Source organism: Mus musculus, chromosome 18, assembly GCF_000001635.26.
Source record: "Mus musculus strain C57BL/6J chromosome 18, GRCm38.p6 C57BL/6J".
Lineage (NCBI taxonomy): Eukaryota > Metazoa > Chordata > Mammalia > Rodentia > Muridae > Mus > Mus musculus.
In genome coordinates this window covers 67,189,006-67,203,766 of record NC_000084.6, presented here as the reverse complement: position 1 = coordinate 67,203,766, position 14,761 = coordinate 67,189,006, and the positions used below count along the sequence as shown (strand labels likewise).

At 42.8% G+C, this 14,761-nt stretch overlaps 1 protein-coding gene across 3 annotated transcripts in view; it reads right to left on the bottom strand.

Annotated features, from left to right (window-relative positions):
- Nucleotides 1-14,761, bottom strand: part of Gnal (guanine nucleotide binding protein, alpha stimulating, olfactory type) — a 138,495-nt gene that overhangs the window by 23,026 nt on the left and 100,708 nt on the right. For all 3 annotated transcript variants that reach the window (NM_177137.5, XM_030250337.1, NM_010307.3), the window contains one exon: nt 12,300-12,397. In NM_177137.5, coding sequence (NP_796111.2) covers nt 12,300-12,397 — 98 coding nt within the window. The remainder of the gene's footprint in view (nt 1-12,299; nt 12,398-14,761) is intronic.

The following is a 14,761-nucleotide window of genomic DNA, read 5'->3' as shown; positions in this document are numbered from 1 at the left end:
TTTTTCCATGGTTATGGTGATGGAGCCTAGGGCTTCGTGACTACTAGACAAACACTCTACACTGAGCTACGTCCTAGCCAATAGCTTTCTTCATAATAAATTCTAATTAGGTGGGATGGTTTGGAATACAATCATGGCAAACTCTGACAGGTGGAGCTAATGACTACCACTACTTATTAAATGCGTAACTGCTAGGCATTGCTCAGCACTTTCCATAAATAAACTCATGTTATCCTTACACGGGAGTAGGGAGACTCTATTAATAGCTCCAGTTTTCAGGGGAGGAAACCTAGGCAAAGGGAGCTAGGTAACTCCGCAGAGACCATAGCTCTGGTTAAGGGTTGACATCGGATTCCCTGGATACCCCAGAAGCAGTAATAGATCAATCCAATGTAAATAACTTAACAAGAACATCTCGGGGCTGAGGCTGTAGATTAGTTATAACAATGCTTGCCTACCATCCATAAAGTCCTAGCTTTGATCCCCAGCACAACAAAACAAAACAACCAGGTGGGGGTGGTGCCCACTTATAATGCCAACACCTGGAAGGCCAAGCCTGGAAGATACAAAGTTTCAGGCTAGCCTGAGCTGCTCAATGAGACTCAGTCTCAAAATCCCAAACACAGGAGCAACAAAACAAATGGTCATTGCTTATCCTAGATATATAAATTGTCTGAGCAGTGCCCCATCCCCCAGAAGACTAAGGAGTGGAACCAACTGCAAGGATGATGTAGGGTGTGGAACAGGCACTAGAAGGTGCTGCACTCAGTGAACCACAGTTGGCCCACTTCCCAGTGTGGGTGGAGTCCAGGAACCACATACCCAGAGTTAGCAGCTTGGCATAGGAAGAGAAGGCTGACTCTGTCCTTGGCAGGTGCTCTCCTCTCCCTGAGTACCCTAGGTCCTGCTTCTTCTCTTCTATGGATAACTCCTAACCCAACATGAACTACAGCAAAAAACTCCTAGGCACACACTTGTGCAGCAAGGTTTTATTCTGTTGTGGAGACTGTCACACAGCTGGCTCCTTGGCAGTAGCTAATTTGTGAGATAAGACCACTTGACAACTCTTTCAGAGAGGCTCACCTCTGTCCTCATCCTTATTTATATACACCACTGCCCATTAGGTGTCAGAGTCAGAATCTCAGGAGTTATCTCTGAGGATGCTCTTATCTACATCTACATCTGCATCCAGCAATCCATTCTTTACATTCTGCTAGAAGTGGTGGTCTTCATGGTCTGTGTAGACTAACATGTGTCCTTTCCTGTATATCCATCTGGGCACATGAGGGGGCATTTAAAATATAATGCATGCCTTCTTATGAAGATTAGTAGAGCTATGCTGGAAACTTTTAGTCTATGCCTGTCTTCCACAAATATTTACTGATTCCATGTTGCAGTTTGGGTTAGTGTAACGAAGATTCAATTGCTTTTCAGTAATTGACATGTTGGTCCGTGTCTATATGGCACAAATATTTACTGAGCTCCAGGCTAGATGAGCAACATAGGGGACAATGATAGTTGGCAAACCTGAGCAGTTCGTGATATCTTCTTAAGTACAATGTCTAATTTTCCTTAGAGTTTGTTTTCATGGAAGGGCTCAGGGGTGCTGGCCAAGCATTTCCAATGAACTTGGTGATGGAGGCAGAAGTGTGGCCATTTCTTTCTGGGAACCACCAGGAAGAGCTGAAGAAATAAATGAATCTTAGGACCCAGCTAGTAATGGGGGTAGAGTTCAGCATAGTGTCGCTTAGCATGAGCAAAGTCCAGAAAAAAACAGAACAAAACAAAACAAGGCTCTCCCCCTCCCCCGCACCTACACCAATGTGCCAAAGCACCATTCACCAGGAAGTCACAGTACATAGAGAAAGTAGGTTTGCAGAAGGGATTAGGGTGTTAAAAAAGAAAGAAGGAAAGAAAGAACTGAAAAGTAATAGAATTTCTGTTACATTAACCCAAACTGAAAAAAATTTCAGTCTGTTTACGAGAACTGAAATGAGGAAACGGCATCGACAGTTTTTCATCGGCTTGGAAGATTTCTGTTCTGTTCCTTGTGTTAGCAGCCCAGGACGGTATCTATTGCAGCTTCACTTCCCAGAAGCTCCCATCTGCAGGAAGACTTCCCAGGACTCTGAGAAGTCAGTGCATGTTTCTGGAGGGAGATGGGCATCTTCTCTTTATCTTCAAATTCTCCATGGGTGCTTAAGCCAACAGTGGAGTGACAGTATTTAATTTAAAAATACAAAAAATAGAAAAGAATAAAGTCTGTGGCGATCATGCACAGCCTTCTCTTGTCTTTGTTCCGTAGCAGCCCAGTGTAACCCCTCACAAAGCATGTATGCCACACGGACAGCACAAGCCATCTGAGGATGATTTAGTACACAGGAGGATGCATACATGTTCTGTGCAAACACTTCTGCCATTTTATGACTACATAAGGAACTTCAGTAACAACAGACTTTGACGTTTATGGGACCCAGAACCAGCAGCCTGAGCATACAGAGGAAAAACCACATCTGTTCAGGTCACAGCAGAGTGGCGAATGTTAACACCTTGTCATCAATGTTAACTTCATACTAGTTGCTAGAAGTAAGAGATCTGAAACATGATTAAACATGTTCAGCTGAGAACAATACAAAGTTACCTTTTTTGGCAAAATGATCTCTCAGGTCTTTTCTATCTCAGAAGATATATTTAGCCCCTGCTCACCCTTCTTACTAGAAAGTCACAACAAAGCAGTTTCTTCCTTAGCAGGTACTGCCTATGAGAGGCAGCCAGATTAGGGCTCTTCCATTATTATTCCCAGAAATTATGCCAAGTACTAAGCTTTTTGTAATATCAATTAGGAAGTGATACCAGGGCACCCATAGGAACAGTGGGGTCCATAAACAAATGAAAACTATGTTTAGATTCCATGATATCATTTTACTATCATAATGGAATAATACCTATTTCTCAAATGTTAACCACAGATATGAGGGAGTCCAGTTATTATGTGATCAATGGGATTTTCTATAATAAAGTTCTTTCTTTCTTTTTCCCCAATTTTTATTGGTTATTTTATTTATTTATATTTCAAATGTTATTCCCCTTCCCAGTTTCTCTTACACAAGGCCCCATCCCTTCTCCCCTCCCCCTGCCTCTATGAGGGTGCTCCCCACCTGTCCACCCACTCCTGCCTCAGTGGCCTAGCATTCCCCTAGCCTGGGTTGCTGAGTCTTCACAGGACCATGGGACTCACCTCCCAGTGATGCCCAATAAGGCAATCCTCTGCTACATATCCAGCTGGAGCCATGCATCCCTCCATGTGTACTCTTTGGATGGTGGTTTAGTTCCTGGGAGCTTTGGGAGGTCTGGCTGGTTGATATTGTTGCTCTTCCTATGGGGTTGCAAACACCTTCAGCTCCTACAGTCCTTGCTCTAACTTCCCTATTGGGGTCCCCGTGCTCAGTCCAGTGTTTGGCTGTGTATGTCTGTATGAGGTTCCCAGGACCCAAGAGGGAGGACTTTAGCCAAAATACCCAACAAAGGGGAAATAGAACCTGTAGAGACCATATCCAGTGGATAGGCATGGCACCCTGTTGAGGGATGGGGCCACCTACCCACCTCAAAAATATTAGTCCAGAATTCTTCCTGTCAAAAGGAAATGCAGGGACAAAGAGTGGAGCAGAAACTGAAGGAAAGGCCATCCAGAGACTGCCTCACCTAGGGATCCATCCCATCTGCTGACACCAAACCCAGATGCTATTGCTGATGCCAAGAAGTGTTTACTAACAGGAGCCAGGTATAGCTGTCCCCCGAGAGGCTCTGCCAGAGCCAGACCAATACAGATGCAGGCATACACGGCCAAGTTATTTCTTTCTAATAACTGGTACACATAGCAGTCTAGGGAACCCCTCTTTCAGACTGCTTTCTTCAGTGTGAAATTTTCAAAGAGCAGCTAGCTTCCTTACATTCTAAAATCTTTTCTAAATGCTCTAATTGCATTACTGGAAGGAGGGAAAGTACTTACATAAGGGTATCATTACAGCTTTCCATTGTCCCCGAGGCAATAAATACTTCTATTGTAAAGGAGGCCTTGTAGCCTAACCTCATTCTTTTTTTTTTTTTTTTTTTTTTTTTTTGTGGTACTAAGGGAATTAGATCCTTCACTATTCATGCTAACTTCAGTCCCTACCACTTAGCTACACCTGCCCCTCCCCCCATAACCCAGAAGGCCTCATTCTTTTTATTCCTGAATAGTATATCATTCTAAGGACATAGAGTAAGTTGTTTAATCATTTACCAGTTGATGAACACTGGGGTTGTTCTACTTTTGAAGGACTGTGAATGATGCTGTAAGCATACATTGTGCCTTTAACTAGGTTAGAGTTATTGGGACATTACTTTTGCATATATGGACATGGTGGACTAAGATAGTGTGTGTGTGTGTGTGTGTGTGTGTGTGTGGCGGGGAGCCTACCTATGTTACAAATAGCCGTTCAGTTTAAACTGTATAGACTGCCCATGATGTGGTAGACCACATTCTGGTCTATTGGCGAAACAGCAGGACAACACTAGTCGGACTCGATTTGTGTTAAAAGATGAGTTAAAATGGAGAACAACAAAATGGGAGGGAGATGGGAGAGGGGTTTAGGGAGAGTTGGATGGATAGTGGGGAATAGATAGGACCATGATATGTTGTATACATGTATGAAAATATCAAAGAATAAAAAATGTTGTTACCCCCGCCCCCAGTAATTTCAAGTGAGGCATTAACACATCTAAGTGATAGTCTATCTGTGTGGAAAAGAACTTAGGGAACTTAGATATAGTCATCTATATCTAAGTTCCCTAAGCCACTGAGGAGTCATTATTTCTAGGTCCTTTAAAACATTTTTACACAAAATCATGTGCAGTAACTCATCTCAAATATTTCTTTTTCTGTGGGCTGGGGAGATGGCACAGAAGGTAAAAAGCCTTGCTGTGCAAATGTGAGGACCGAGTTTTGGTCTTTAGAACAGATAGAAAGCCTGACACCAGAGTGTGCACACCTAGGGATTGTACTCAGAGAAGGAGAAGGCTTGGAAGATCTTGGGCTTGCTAGCCTGGCATACACAGTAAGGGGGGGGGGGGGAGAGGCCTTGTCTCAAACAAGGTAGAAGGTACAAACTGACACCCAAGGCTTGTCCTCTGACATGTTCCCAGCAGGAACTAGGGGACTTGTAAGCATGCCCACACTTATGCATATAAATGTGAACATACTTCTACACATTGCACATAGACCCACACAAAGTTAAAAAAGTAAAGTAGTTAATTTTTTTTTGTATGCTATAAGGCAGATATTTCTAAACAATGATGGAAGAAATGACCGACTGGGGAGGTGGAGCTGAGAGCCTGCTGCTCAGGTTTCTATACATTTGTATTCTCTCCACCACGCTGTCGTCCCCCACAGCAAAAGAGAAAGAATGAAAGAAAGAAAGAAACAAAAAACAACTGCCCATGAGCAGGTTCTAGTGCTGTTTCTTCAGATCTAGAAAATAAATCTGAAAATAGATGTGTCTAACAATGAAATTGTAAAGACTAGTTAAGAATAATATGTTTACCCACTTTGGTGATGGTTATAATTTTACAATGGTATAGTGTAATATGTATCTTCTAAATCCTATTTTCTCTTATTTTAAAATTACCCACAAAAGACCAGTTTTGCAGTTGAAATTATGTAAGTGCCAACGATTTGTAGATTATTCTAAAAGTTTAGTATTCCCAGGGCTTAGCAGTGAGCCATACAGTGGAAGTCAGAATCAGAGATGGTAGATAGGTCCGGGGAAACTGCTGGCTGTTGAGGAAAAGACAGACCTGGGACTGTAAGACAAGAGTTTCCATTCACTTCACCCTGAGCATCCTTTCTTCTTTTTCTTTGGTATTCTAAGAGTCTTCCCCAGCTAATTGTTGAAATGGATGTGCTTCTAATGAGCTCCTATGTTGGTACAAAGCACAGGAGCCCACACTGGGTGGTGTTGAAAGTTACATTAAGTGAAGTCTGATTTTATAGAGATCTTCCAAAGACTCAATTTTCTCTCTCCTAAAATAGCTGTTTCCATGGTTACTTAATCACTTATTATGAGGCCTTAGAGGAAATGCATTTGGTGGGGATAATTCAGTAGACTGTGTTTAAATTTTCATAGCAGGAACTAGGGAACGTGGAGCAAAATACAATCTCTGGTAATTCGCAGTTTGCTTGGTGTTAAAAAGACATTTGTACCAGAGTGGTGAGTTTCAAAGCCAGCGGGAATGCAGATTCCCGCTCTCCCCGGCCCCAGCTATGCATGCATCGTTTCTGAAAAGCAGTAGTTCCTGCTCAAGGGACACAGAAGTGGCTGCAGACTTAGATGAGTGAGTTCCAGTAACTGGCTAGCAGGGCACATTTGAGGTGACCCGGGCTGGACCCTATCTCTTCACTCTATCTGGAATTTGATCTGCAAAGGGAAAGGCAAAGGAGATGAAAATAGGAAGAAATAAACTCAAGAGTAGCCAATGGACCTATTATCTCAAAGAGAAAGCACCTGCTTGGGGGTGGGGGTGTTCCCCAAAGTGTGGCTGATTCAACACCAGCTCAAAGACAGGTTTGGAGAAATCCTACCTCTTCTAGAAGCAGCCTGAGGAAATTTGGACTCTTTGAGTGTCAAACAGCATAAAGCAGATCTTAGCAGCCTCTAAGTATTTCCCTTACCAGTGTTGTGCACTTCAGGGTACCTCCCTCTGTTCACGTATCAGCTTCCAGGGTGCTTCTGGGGCACACTTTGCTGACTGGCTGAGTATGATGACGCAGGCCTTGCACACACATGTGCACGACTCTACTATGTCATTATGAACCACTGACGCCTGGAGGGCTGAAGGAGGAGGCTGCAGTCTGCTGTCACCAAGTCTCCATGACAACTGCCCTGCACACAGCCAGCCCCGATTACCATATATACCTGGCACTTTTTAAAAACATAGTTTAAAAAATATTTTACTTATTATTATTATTTTTAAATCTCATGGCACTGGTGTTTCATAGGCATGTCTGTGAGACAGTGTCAGATTTTGGAGTTACAGAAAGTTGTGAGCTGCCACGTGGAAGAGCAGTCAGAGATCTTAACCACTGAGCCATCTCTTCAGGCCCCCAACATTTTTGTCTGCCTTACATTCCTCTATCCTCTTGTCATCTTTCTTTTAGAGATGTATATGTATATGTGTAATTATGTAATATGTATACATATATACATAATACACACATATAGATATGTGTATATATACATTATATACATTATAATGTATAATGTCACCGCTTTTAAGTATAGAATTCAGTGGCTTTAGTATATTCACAAGGTTGTATGGCCAGCACACTAGCCAACTGCAGAACATTCATTCTGATGGGTAATCATCATTGCCAACTTGACCGTATTCAGAATCACCTAGGAGATTGGTGAGCCACACTTCTGGGTATTTCTAGAGAGAATTAACCCTTTTAGGGTGATGACCCACCCTAAAAGTAGGTAGCACTAACAACCCACACCCTGAGGTCTGTGCAGAACAGAATGGACAAAGGAGGAAGTCAATAAATAGAAAACTGGCATTACTCTTTCTGCTCCTCACCTGATGTGAGGTGAGTGTGCTGCTCCACTATGCCCTGCTGGCCATGATGAACACCTTGAAACCATGAGCCAAAAGAAATCATTTTTTTCTCGAAGTTGTTTTTGTCAGGGATTTTATCATAGCAATACAAAAGTAACCCATGCCTACATCATCCTAAGAGAGTCCATTTACCCTGAGGAGTCTCCCCTCATCCCCAGTACCACCTGCCTTTACGGATTTGTCATTCATGGGCATTCTATACACATGGATCCTTTATTTGTGACCCTTTGGGTTTGGCTTCCATCACTTAGCTTGGTGTCTGTCAGGTCTGTCCATTTCCTACCCATGCATTAGTATTGCCTTTCTCTCCTCTTGCTGAACATGTTCCATGGCAAGGACATTGCACATCTATCTGTTGATGGGCATTTGGGTTGATTCTGATTTTTGTTATTATGGATAAGGTTGCGATGAACACTCGTTTGTATAGATGTATGATTGTACTTCTCTTGGGCATATATCTAAGAGTGAATAGCCGGGAACTATAGACCAAGCCTTTCATGAACTGGTAGATTCTCATGATATCACTTTCCTCTCCAGTACTGGAAATTAAACATGGGGCTTCCCTCATTCATGCTAGGCAACTACCAAACTAAAGCCAGAGTCCTTATTACAGTTTTGTTTTGAGCTAGGCTTTCACCAAGCTGACTAAGCTGTCCTCAGGCTCATTCTATAGCCCTGAAAAAGGCCTTGGACTTGCTATCTTCTTGCCTCTATCTCCCAAGTGGCTAGGATTGTAAGCTGGCACCACTAGGCTTGGCTTCTTAGGTCTCAGTGGGCCACTCAATCTCCTAAGTCCCTAACAGAATTTCAGTATCACTAAGGATCTATTCTCTAGATGGTCTTGAGAATTATGCATAGAAAGATGACTTTTAAGTAAGCATCGGAGTTCAGAGTGCAGAACTGCCGAGTGGCATAGCTCTGTGACTCAGAGTCACCCAAGACATTAGTCAGATCTTTTCCTAGCAATTTAGATGAGAGGGAAAAGAAAAGAAAAGAAACTACGTCAAGATCCTGGGGATTGACAAGAGTAAGCTGCAGTGTGTGAGAATTAGGGTGTGGTATGAACTTGTGAAGGAGTCAAGGGTCAGTGTCTCCAATCAGAGGCACATTGAACTGAAGGCTCTTGCTTCGTTAATTCAGTTACAATCTTATGTTGCCTATGAAACTTCAGTATTCTCTGGACTGAGTGTATGATGGTGGTCTCTAAGACTGTATGGAGTGGAATGAGTCTGTTTCCCAGTCTCCACAGCTGTTGGAACATGGCACAATGCATTTCCCAGCATTTGTAGTGATGCTGGTCTGAGCCACACCCTTGGCTGCTGGCCAGATAAAAGAGCAGCACATGATTCATATCCAGCCCATCAGCCTTGATAAGGCAAGGGAATGACTGTGTTATCAGTGCAGTATTTCCCATATTAGACTTTCTACTGTGAGTTCAGAGTAGGTTCCTCCTACTTGTGGAAAAAAAAAAGAGTGGATTGTAAACTAGTGTGCTGTGTTTGACAGCAGCTGCCTCACACATTCAGTGTTTACTTTGTCTCTTTTAAAAAATAAAATGATTTTTTTGTTTGTTTGTATATGAATCTCTTTGTATGTGTATGCCGTGTATGTGTGGGTGCTTGCTGAGGCCAGCAAAGGGCATTGAATCCCTGGTTCTGTAGTTAAAGGTGGTTGTGAGGAACTGCACTCCTGTTCTCTAGAAGAATAGGAAGTTTTCCTAACCTCTGAGCCATCTCCCAGTCCTTACTTTGTCTCTTGATTGCGTCACGTCTCTTTTGTGCTTGACTTAATCTTGAGTTGTTTTATTCACCAAAGTCCTCGGAACAGTAGGCTGGTGAACACTTATATGTGTCTCTATCTATCTCCCTGCTGGCCTGGGTGCAATCCAGGTCTGCATAAGCATGTATGTCCTGTGATGTTTGTGTAGTAACGGAACTGTCTAATGACACACGTTTCAGCACATGTCCGTGTCACCAGCAATATTTAACTCTGTTACATACCAGACCGATGAAGACTATTTTCCCACAGTGATGCCCAGCTGAGGCGTGGGTGCATGAATAGAAACAGGACTCATTCCCTGGAGAAGGTCAAAGCCTCATGAGTGGACAAACAGCACAACACTACGGTCGCATCCCACTGCCAATGTGATGCATGTCTGTGCTTTCTTTTATGAAGCAACAGTAATGGGAGATGGTCAGAGGTTACATTTTTCTAACGTTTACTTAGCAACTTAAAACACTCTAGATTCTCTATTCCCTCAGTTCCAGAACCTGACAAAGGTATTGAACCAACACGATCCTCACATGTTAAGATAAATACCGTGGTACAGGGGGAGTTATGAGGAATCGGGTTCCTAAGCCTCCAACGTGGCTGCTTCCTGTGACTTGGCCAGGTTCGAGGATAAGAAAGTTGGGCTTTACTCCTAACAAGCCTGAAAGGGAGAGTCTCTGTCTGAGGCCAAGGAGCCTTGTTCATGAGGAATGTTCTATTCAGGGCTCTCTGAGGTATTCAAGGACAGAAGTGAAGGAAATCAGAAATCTCTTCTTATGGTTGCATGGTCCTGGGAAATCATGATTCTGGATGCCTCAGTCTACCTCTTTGGGCCTCAGGGTATCAGTCACGTGCTAGCATGAATGATACTTACCCAGAGTTCAACTCTATGGGAGTCACTATTCTGAAGGCTTTGGGTGTCTAACTTATTTGTCTTATCACAACTCCAGGGGACTTAGGTGTCACTGCTTTTTCTCCCCACTGAAATACTTTGTCTCAAGTCTCATGCAGCAGGTGGTGGCAGAGATATTACATATTCTGATTTTTGGTCTGCCCACAGCCCAACTGTGTCACTTAAAACAACAACAACAACAACAAAACAAAACAAAACAAAAGAAAACCAAAACGATTTATTTTTGCACAATGTGCTTGAAGCTAAACCATTAGCTCCCCATTCCACTGACACAAGCGTAAGGTTTCCATTTTTGTTATTTAAGAAATTAAATTCCTCAAGTGACGACGAGTGTCTACAAGGACACTAACACAGGTTGACAAAACACACACTGCATTCTAACTTCCGGTGCAAACATATGTGAATTTCATTGTGATTATGAGCTATGCTAGAGAGCCCAGTTGCTGGCAATTTCTGCTTTAGCATGTAGGTTAATAAAAGTTATATAACACAGGCAGACCTCAGACTCACGAGCTTCCTGCCTCAACTATGTAATAAGCATAAAGATTACCACATGCTTTAAGAGTCAGGCCTTGGTCATGATTCTGAAAATAATTATTTTATTCTTCTTATACAACAACAGCTTTATTGTGAGTTTCACCTTCACAGAGAAAGTTCCAGTGCACTTAGAATTAACTCATTAAATGATGACACTATAGAGTTATGTTCTACCAAACCCCAGAAGGCATTTAAACAGGTAACTGATGTTATCATTGGTCGTGGTATGAATAGCAGTATAGTTGAAACTGGGCCCCAGGCTAGCATGTTTCGCTTGTTTCTGCATCTCAAGGGATGAAGGGGGTCTTAACACAGGGATTGTTAATTTGCAGTTTTTACTTTGCAAGGGAATCAACCAATGTTGTCCTATTACTTGAGAACCATCACGGAAGGAACTCACACCACACTCATTTATCCCAAAAAGCTCCAGAGAAGACAGGTTAAACCTCTTCACAAAGCAAATTACCTGGATTCTATGGGTGGGATCCAACACTGGCCTGTACTTGATCTCAGACAATATAAGAGCATCATTTTCCTGGAACACAAATTCATCCCACAGGAAACAGCAAGATAACAAAAGTTGCTGTTGAAGCTTTGTACCCTAGTTTACAGGGCAGTTGTATGACCAGGAGTATGTGGACAACTCTCACTTCTGGGTTATAATCAATCTGTTTTCCTTTTCACTATCAGCCAATCAGAACACACTGAAGTCACTGCTGGTTCAAATCTGGAACCACTCCAAAACAGCAGCGAAGGAGTAAGAACCTGCCCGAGACCAATGTAAGCTTCATTCTGCTGAACTCCAAAATGCAGCAGGGAAACAATAGGAAACAGACTTTTTAAAATTTTAATTAGTTGTGTGTGCCAAGGAGGTCAGCAGAGGGCACCAGATCCCCTGGAGCTGGAGTTATAGGTGGTTGTGAGCTGAGTGCTGGGAACTGAACTCAGGTCCTCTGGAAAAGCATCCAGTGCTTTTATAGATAGCAAGCCATCTCCCCAGTCCTGCACATTTTGATATTAAAAAACTTAATTTGGAGAGGCTTGCTTAAAAATTAAAATATAATAGTGAATATTTGGGTACATTATAATTAGTAGATATGTCTTTAACTCTGTGCAGATAGGAAAAAAAATGAAAAGAACTTAAGAGGACAAAGAGAAACTTACTCTGGTTCGCTCGTGAAACAATGTTACTGAACACATCTCCTTCAGTGAAACAATGTTACCAAAACCAGCTCCTTTGGTGAAACAACATTACTGAATACACCTTCAGGGAAACAATGTTGCCAAAACCTCCTCTTTAGAAAGTTAACTTCTGAAGTCAAAGTTACTCTTGATTTCTGCTTTTAGGAAACCTCTGAGCTATAGGGTGGGCACAGCCAAGAATGCAATCAGGCTTCAGAGAGACCTGGCCTGGGAAGCAACTTACTATTGTGCACAGTCGATCAGCTGGTACTCGTTGGATCTCTCAAAGCAGGCCTTCACTCCTTCATCGTCCCACAGCTTCTTCACATGGTCAAAGAACTCCTAAGGTTGGAAAGAGTGACAAGAACACAGGTCAGGATATTTTACAAAGTAGGAAGCACAAAGAAATGGCAAGACAGAAGTGAGGAAGGCAGGGATTCTTTTGGTGTGGAAGTCCAAGCTCTACGCCGTCATGTGTATCCATGATTCAGCATGATACAAGGCAGGGTGACTTGACTATCACCACTCATGTAAGCCACTATTCACTAAGCTCATCAGAATGAAAACTGGGAGTCAAAAATCAATGGCAGTCATCAATCCCAAAACAGCAACCCAATTTCAAGGTTCTTGGCGTTCAGTGCTTTTGAGAGCTAAGCAATCACCCCAGCAATGGAGGATATGGATAGTCTCAGGTCCATCCTAACAGCTATCTTTTGGCTTTTCAAGGTGAGGTAAGATCAGGATGGAGGGCTAGAGAGATGGCTCAGGGTTTAAGAGCACTTGCTGTTTTTGCTGAGGCCCCCACGTTTGATTCTCAGCATTCATATGGTGGTTCACAACCATCTGTAAGTTTAGCCCAAGGGGATACAATGCCCTTTTGTGGCCTCCTGGGGCACCAGAAACACATATGGTTCATATGAGGCAAAATGCTCAGACACATAAAATAAAAATGTAATGAAAATAAAAAGGAACATACCAAGTAGATGGGTTAAATTGGCTCATTAACGTTAAAAGGAAATCTGTCATAGAGTCTCAGGGAGTCCAGGCTGGCCTCAAATCTATGATTCTCCTGCTTTACTCTTCAGTACTATGCTTGCTCAGTGATGGACAGTTTACTATGAGGGTTTTAGTGTGTGTGTGTATGTTTGTGTTTGTGTTTAAAGCAAACCATCAAACCATGAGTTCAATATGCACTGTGAGTTTTGGTTCACCCGAGAGTCATAAGGTCACCATGCTTACCCATTATAGCAGCAGGGCCCTCTGAAAGAACTTTCCTTATACTAAGTCATGTCACTAGCTCTGAGGCACTTGATTCCTCTCGAGGTAACAGACTTAATGTAAAAGAGATGACTATAGGAACCACTGATGCTGTACCACGTTTTATAAAAGTCAACATAGTTTCCATTGACAGCTTAAGCGGTGCCCAGGATGGGTCTAATTCTGGTCAATACGCACAAAGAACAGTGGACTCTTTATCTGGTTTCTTGGGTTAGGAAAGGCCAACACAAACTAAGGAGGAAAACAGTAGTAGCTTCAGGCTTCTGTTTATCTCTGGGAAGCTCTCTAAGCCTTTCTCGCCCATGTCAGAGCCAGGAGAACAACTTCCCCCACATCCCACATAGCAGAGTGATGTGGTGCTCACAGCAATTGGTCAGTGTGATCCCACACAGGTTGGATCCTGAACTAACTTGGGAGAAGGCTAGAGAGCAGAGACAGGAAGAGATTAGACTCTCAGGAGACTGGGCCCTGGAAAGCTTGTCACACGCACTGGGTCCAGGGCAAATGTGGAGGCACTGTGGTGCCCTGCAGAACCCTTTGGCCGGTGGCAGGGGAGAAGTAGGTGTCCAGATTGGAATGCATTGCTATTGAGTCACTGACAGCAAGAGAGGTGATTGCTGGATGGGGCAGGAGAAAGACAGGTTCATGGGGTGCTTGCATCACTCTGAAGATCCCTGTGGGATCCACTGGGCTCTTCCCTGCATCAATGTCTCTGTCCCACATGTTTCCAGCTTCATTAAGGATTCCATTCAGAAGTGGAAGGCTAAGAAGAAATGTGACTGTGTGGTATTTCTTATTTCTCTATCAATTTTTATGTATGTTTGTATGTATGTATGTATGTATGTATGTATGTATGTATGTATGTATGTATTACTGAATGAGAAGCATCTTGAGATCTTTGTATGCTTAAGCAACTGAAATGTATGGATACTTTGACTCTTTTCAAGGGGCTGAGCTGCACCCCTGTGCAGACGTCTAAGGCTGACACTGGGGGTCTTCCTTGATTTATCTCAGGCTTATTTATTGAGGCAGGGCTTTTCAAAGGAATCTGGAGCTCACTGAAATGGATACTCTATCTAACTATCTTTCTCCAACCTTGAACCCTGTCCTCTACCTTCTGATTGTTGCTGTGACAGCAGAGCTGCCGTACCCTGCTGGCATTTCTGTAGGTGCTGGGGATCAGAAATCAGATCCTCACACTTGCCCAGCAAGCACTTTATATGGCGAGCCATCTCCCTAGAGACCAGAATTTTAAGTAAACTTTAAAGTTTAAAAAAAAGGGGGGGAGGGGGTTAAGTACCTAACCACTTCCCATTGTTTTCAAAACCATATTCTTCCACAACCTGATATTGATAGTATATTAGATAATAGCTTGGAATTCTCAGACAATAACCAGATTTTGTTCCTGATAATCAGATTCTTCGTAAG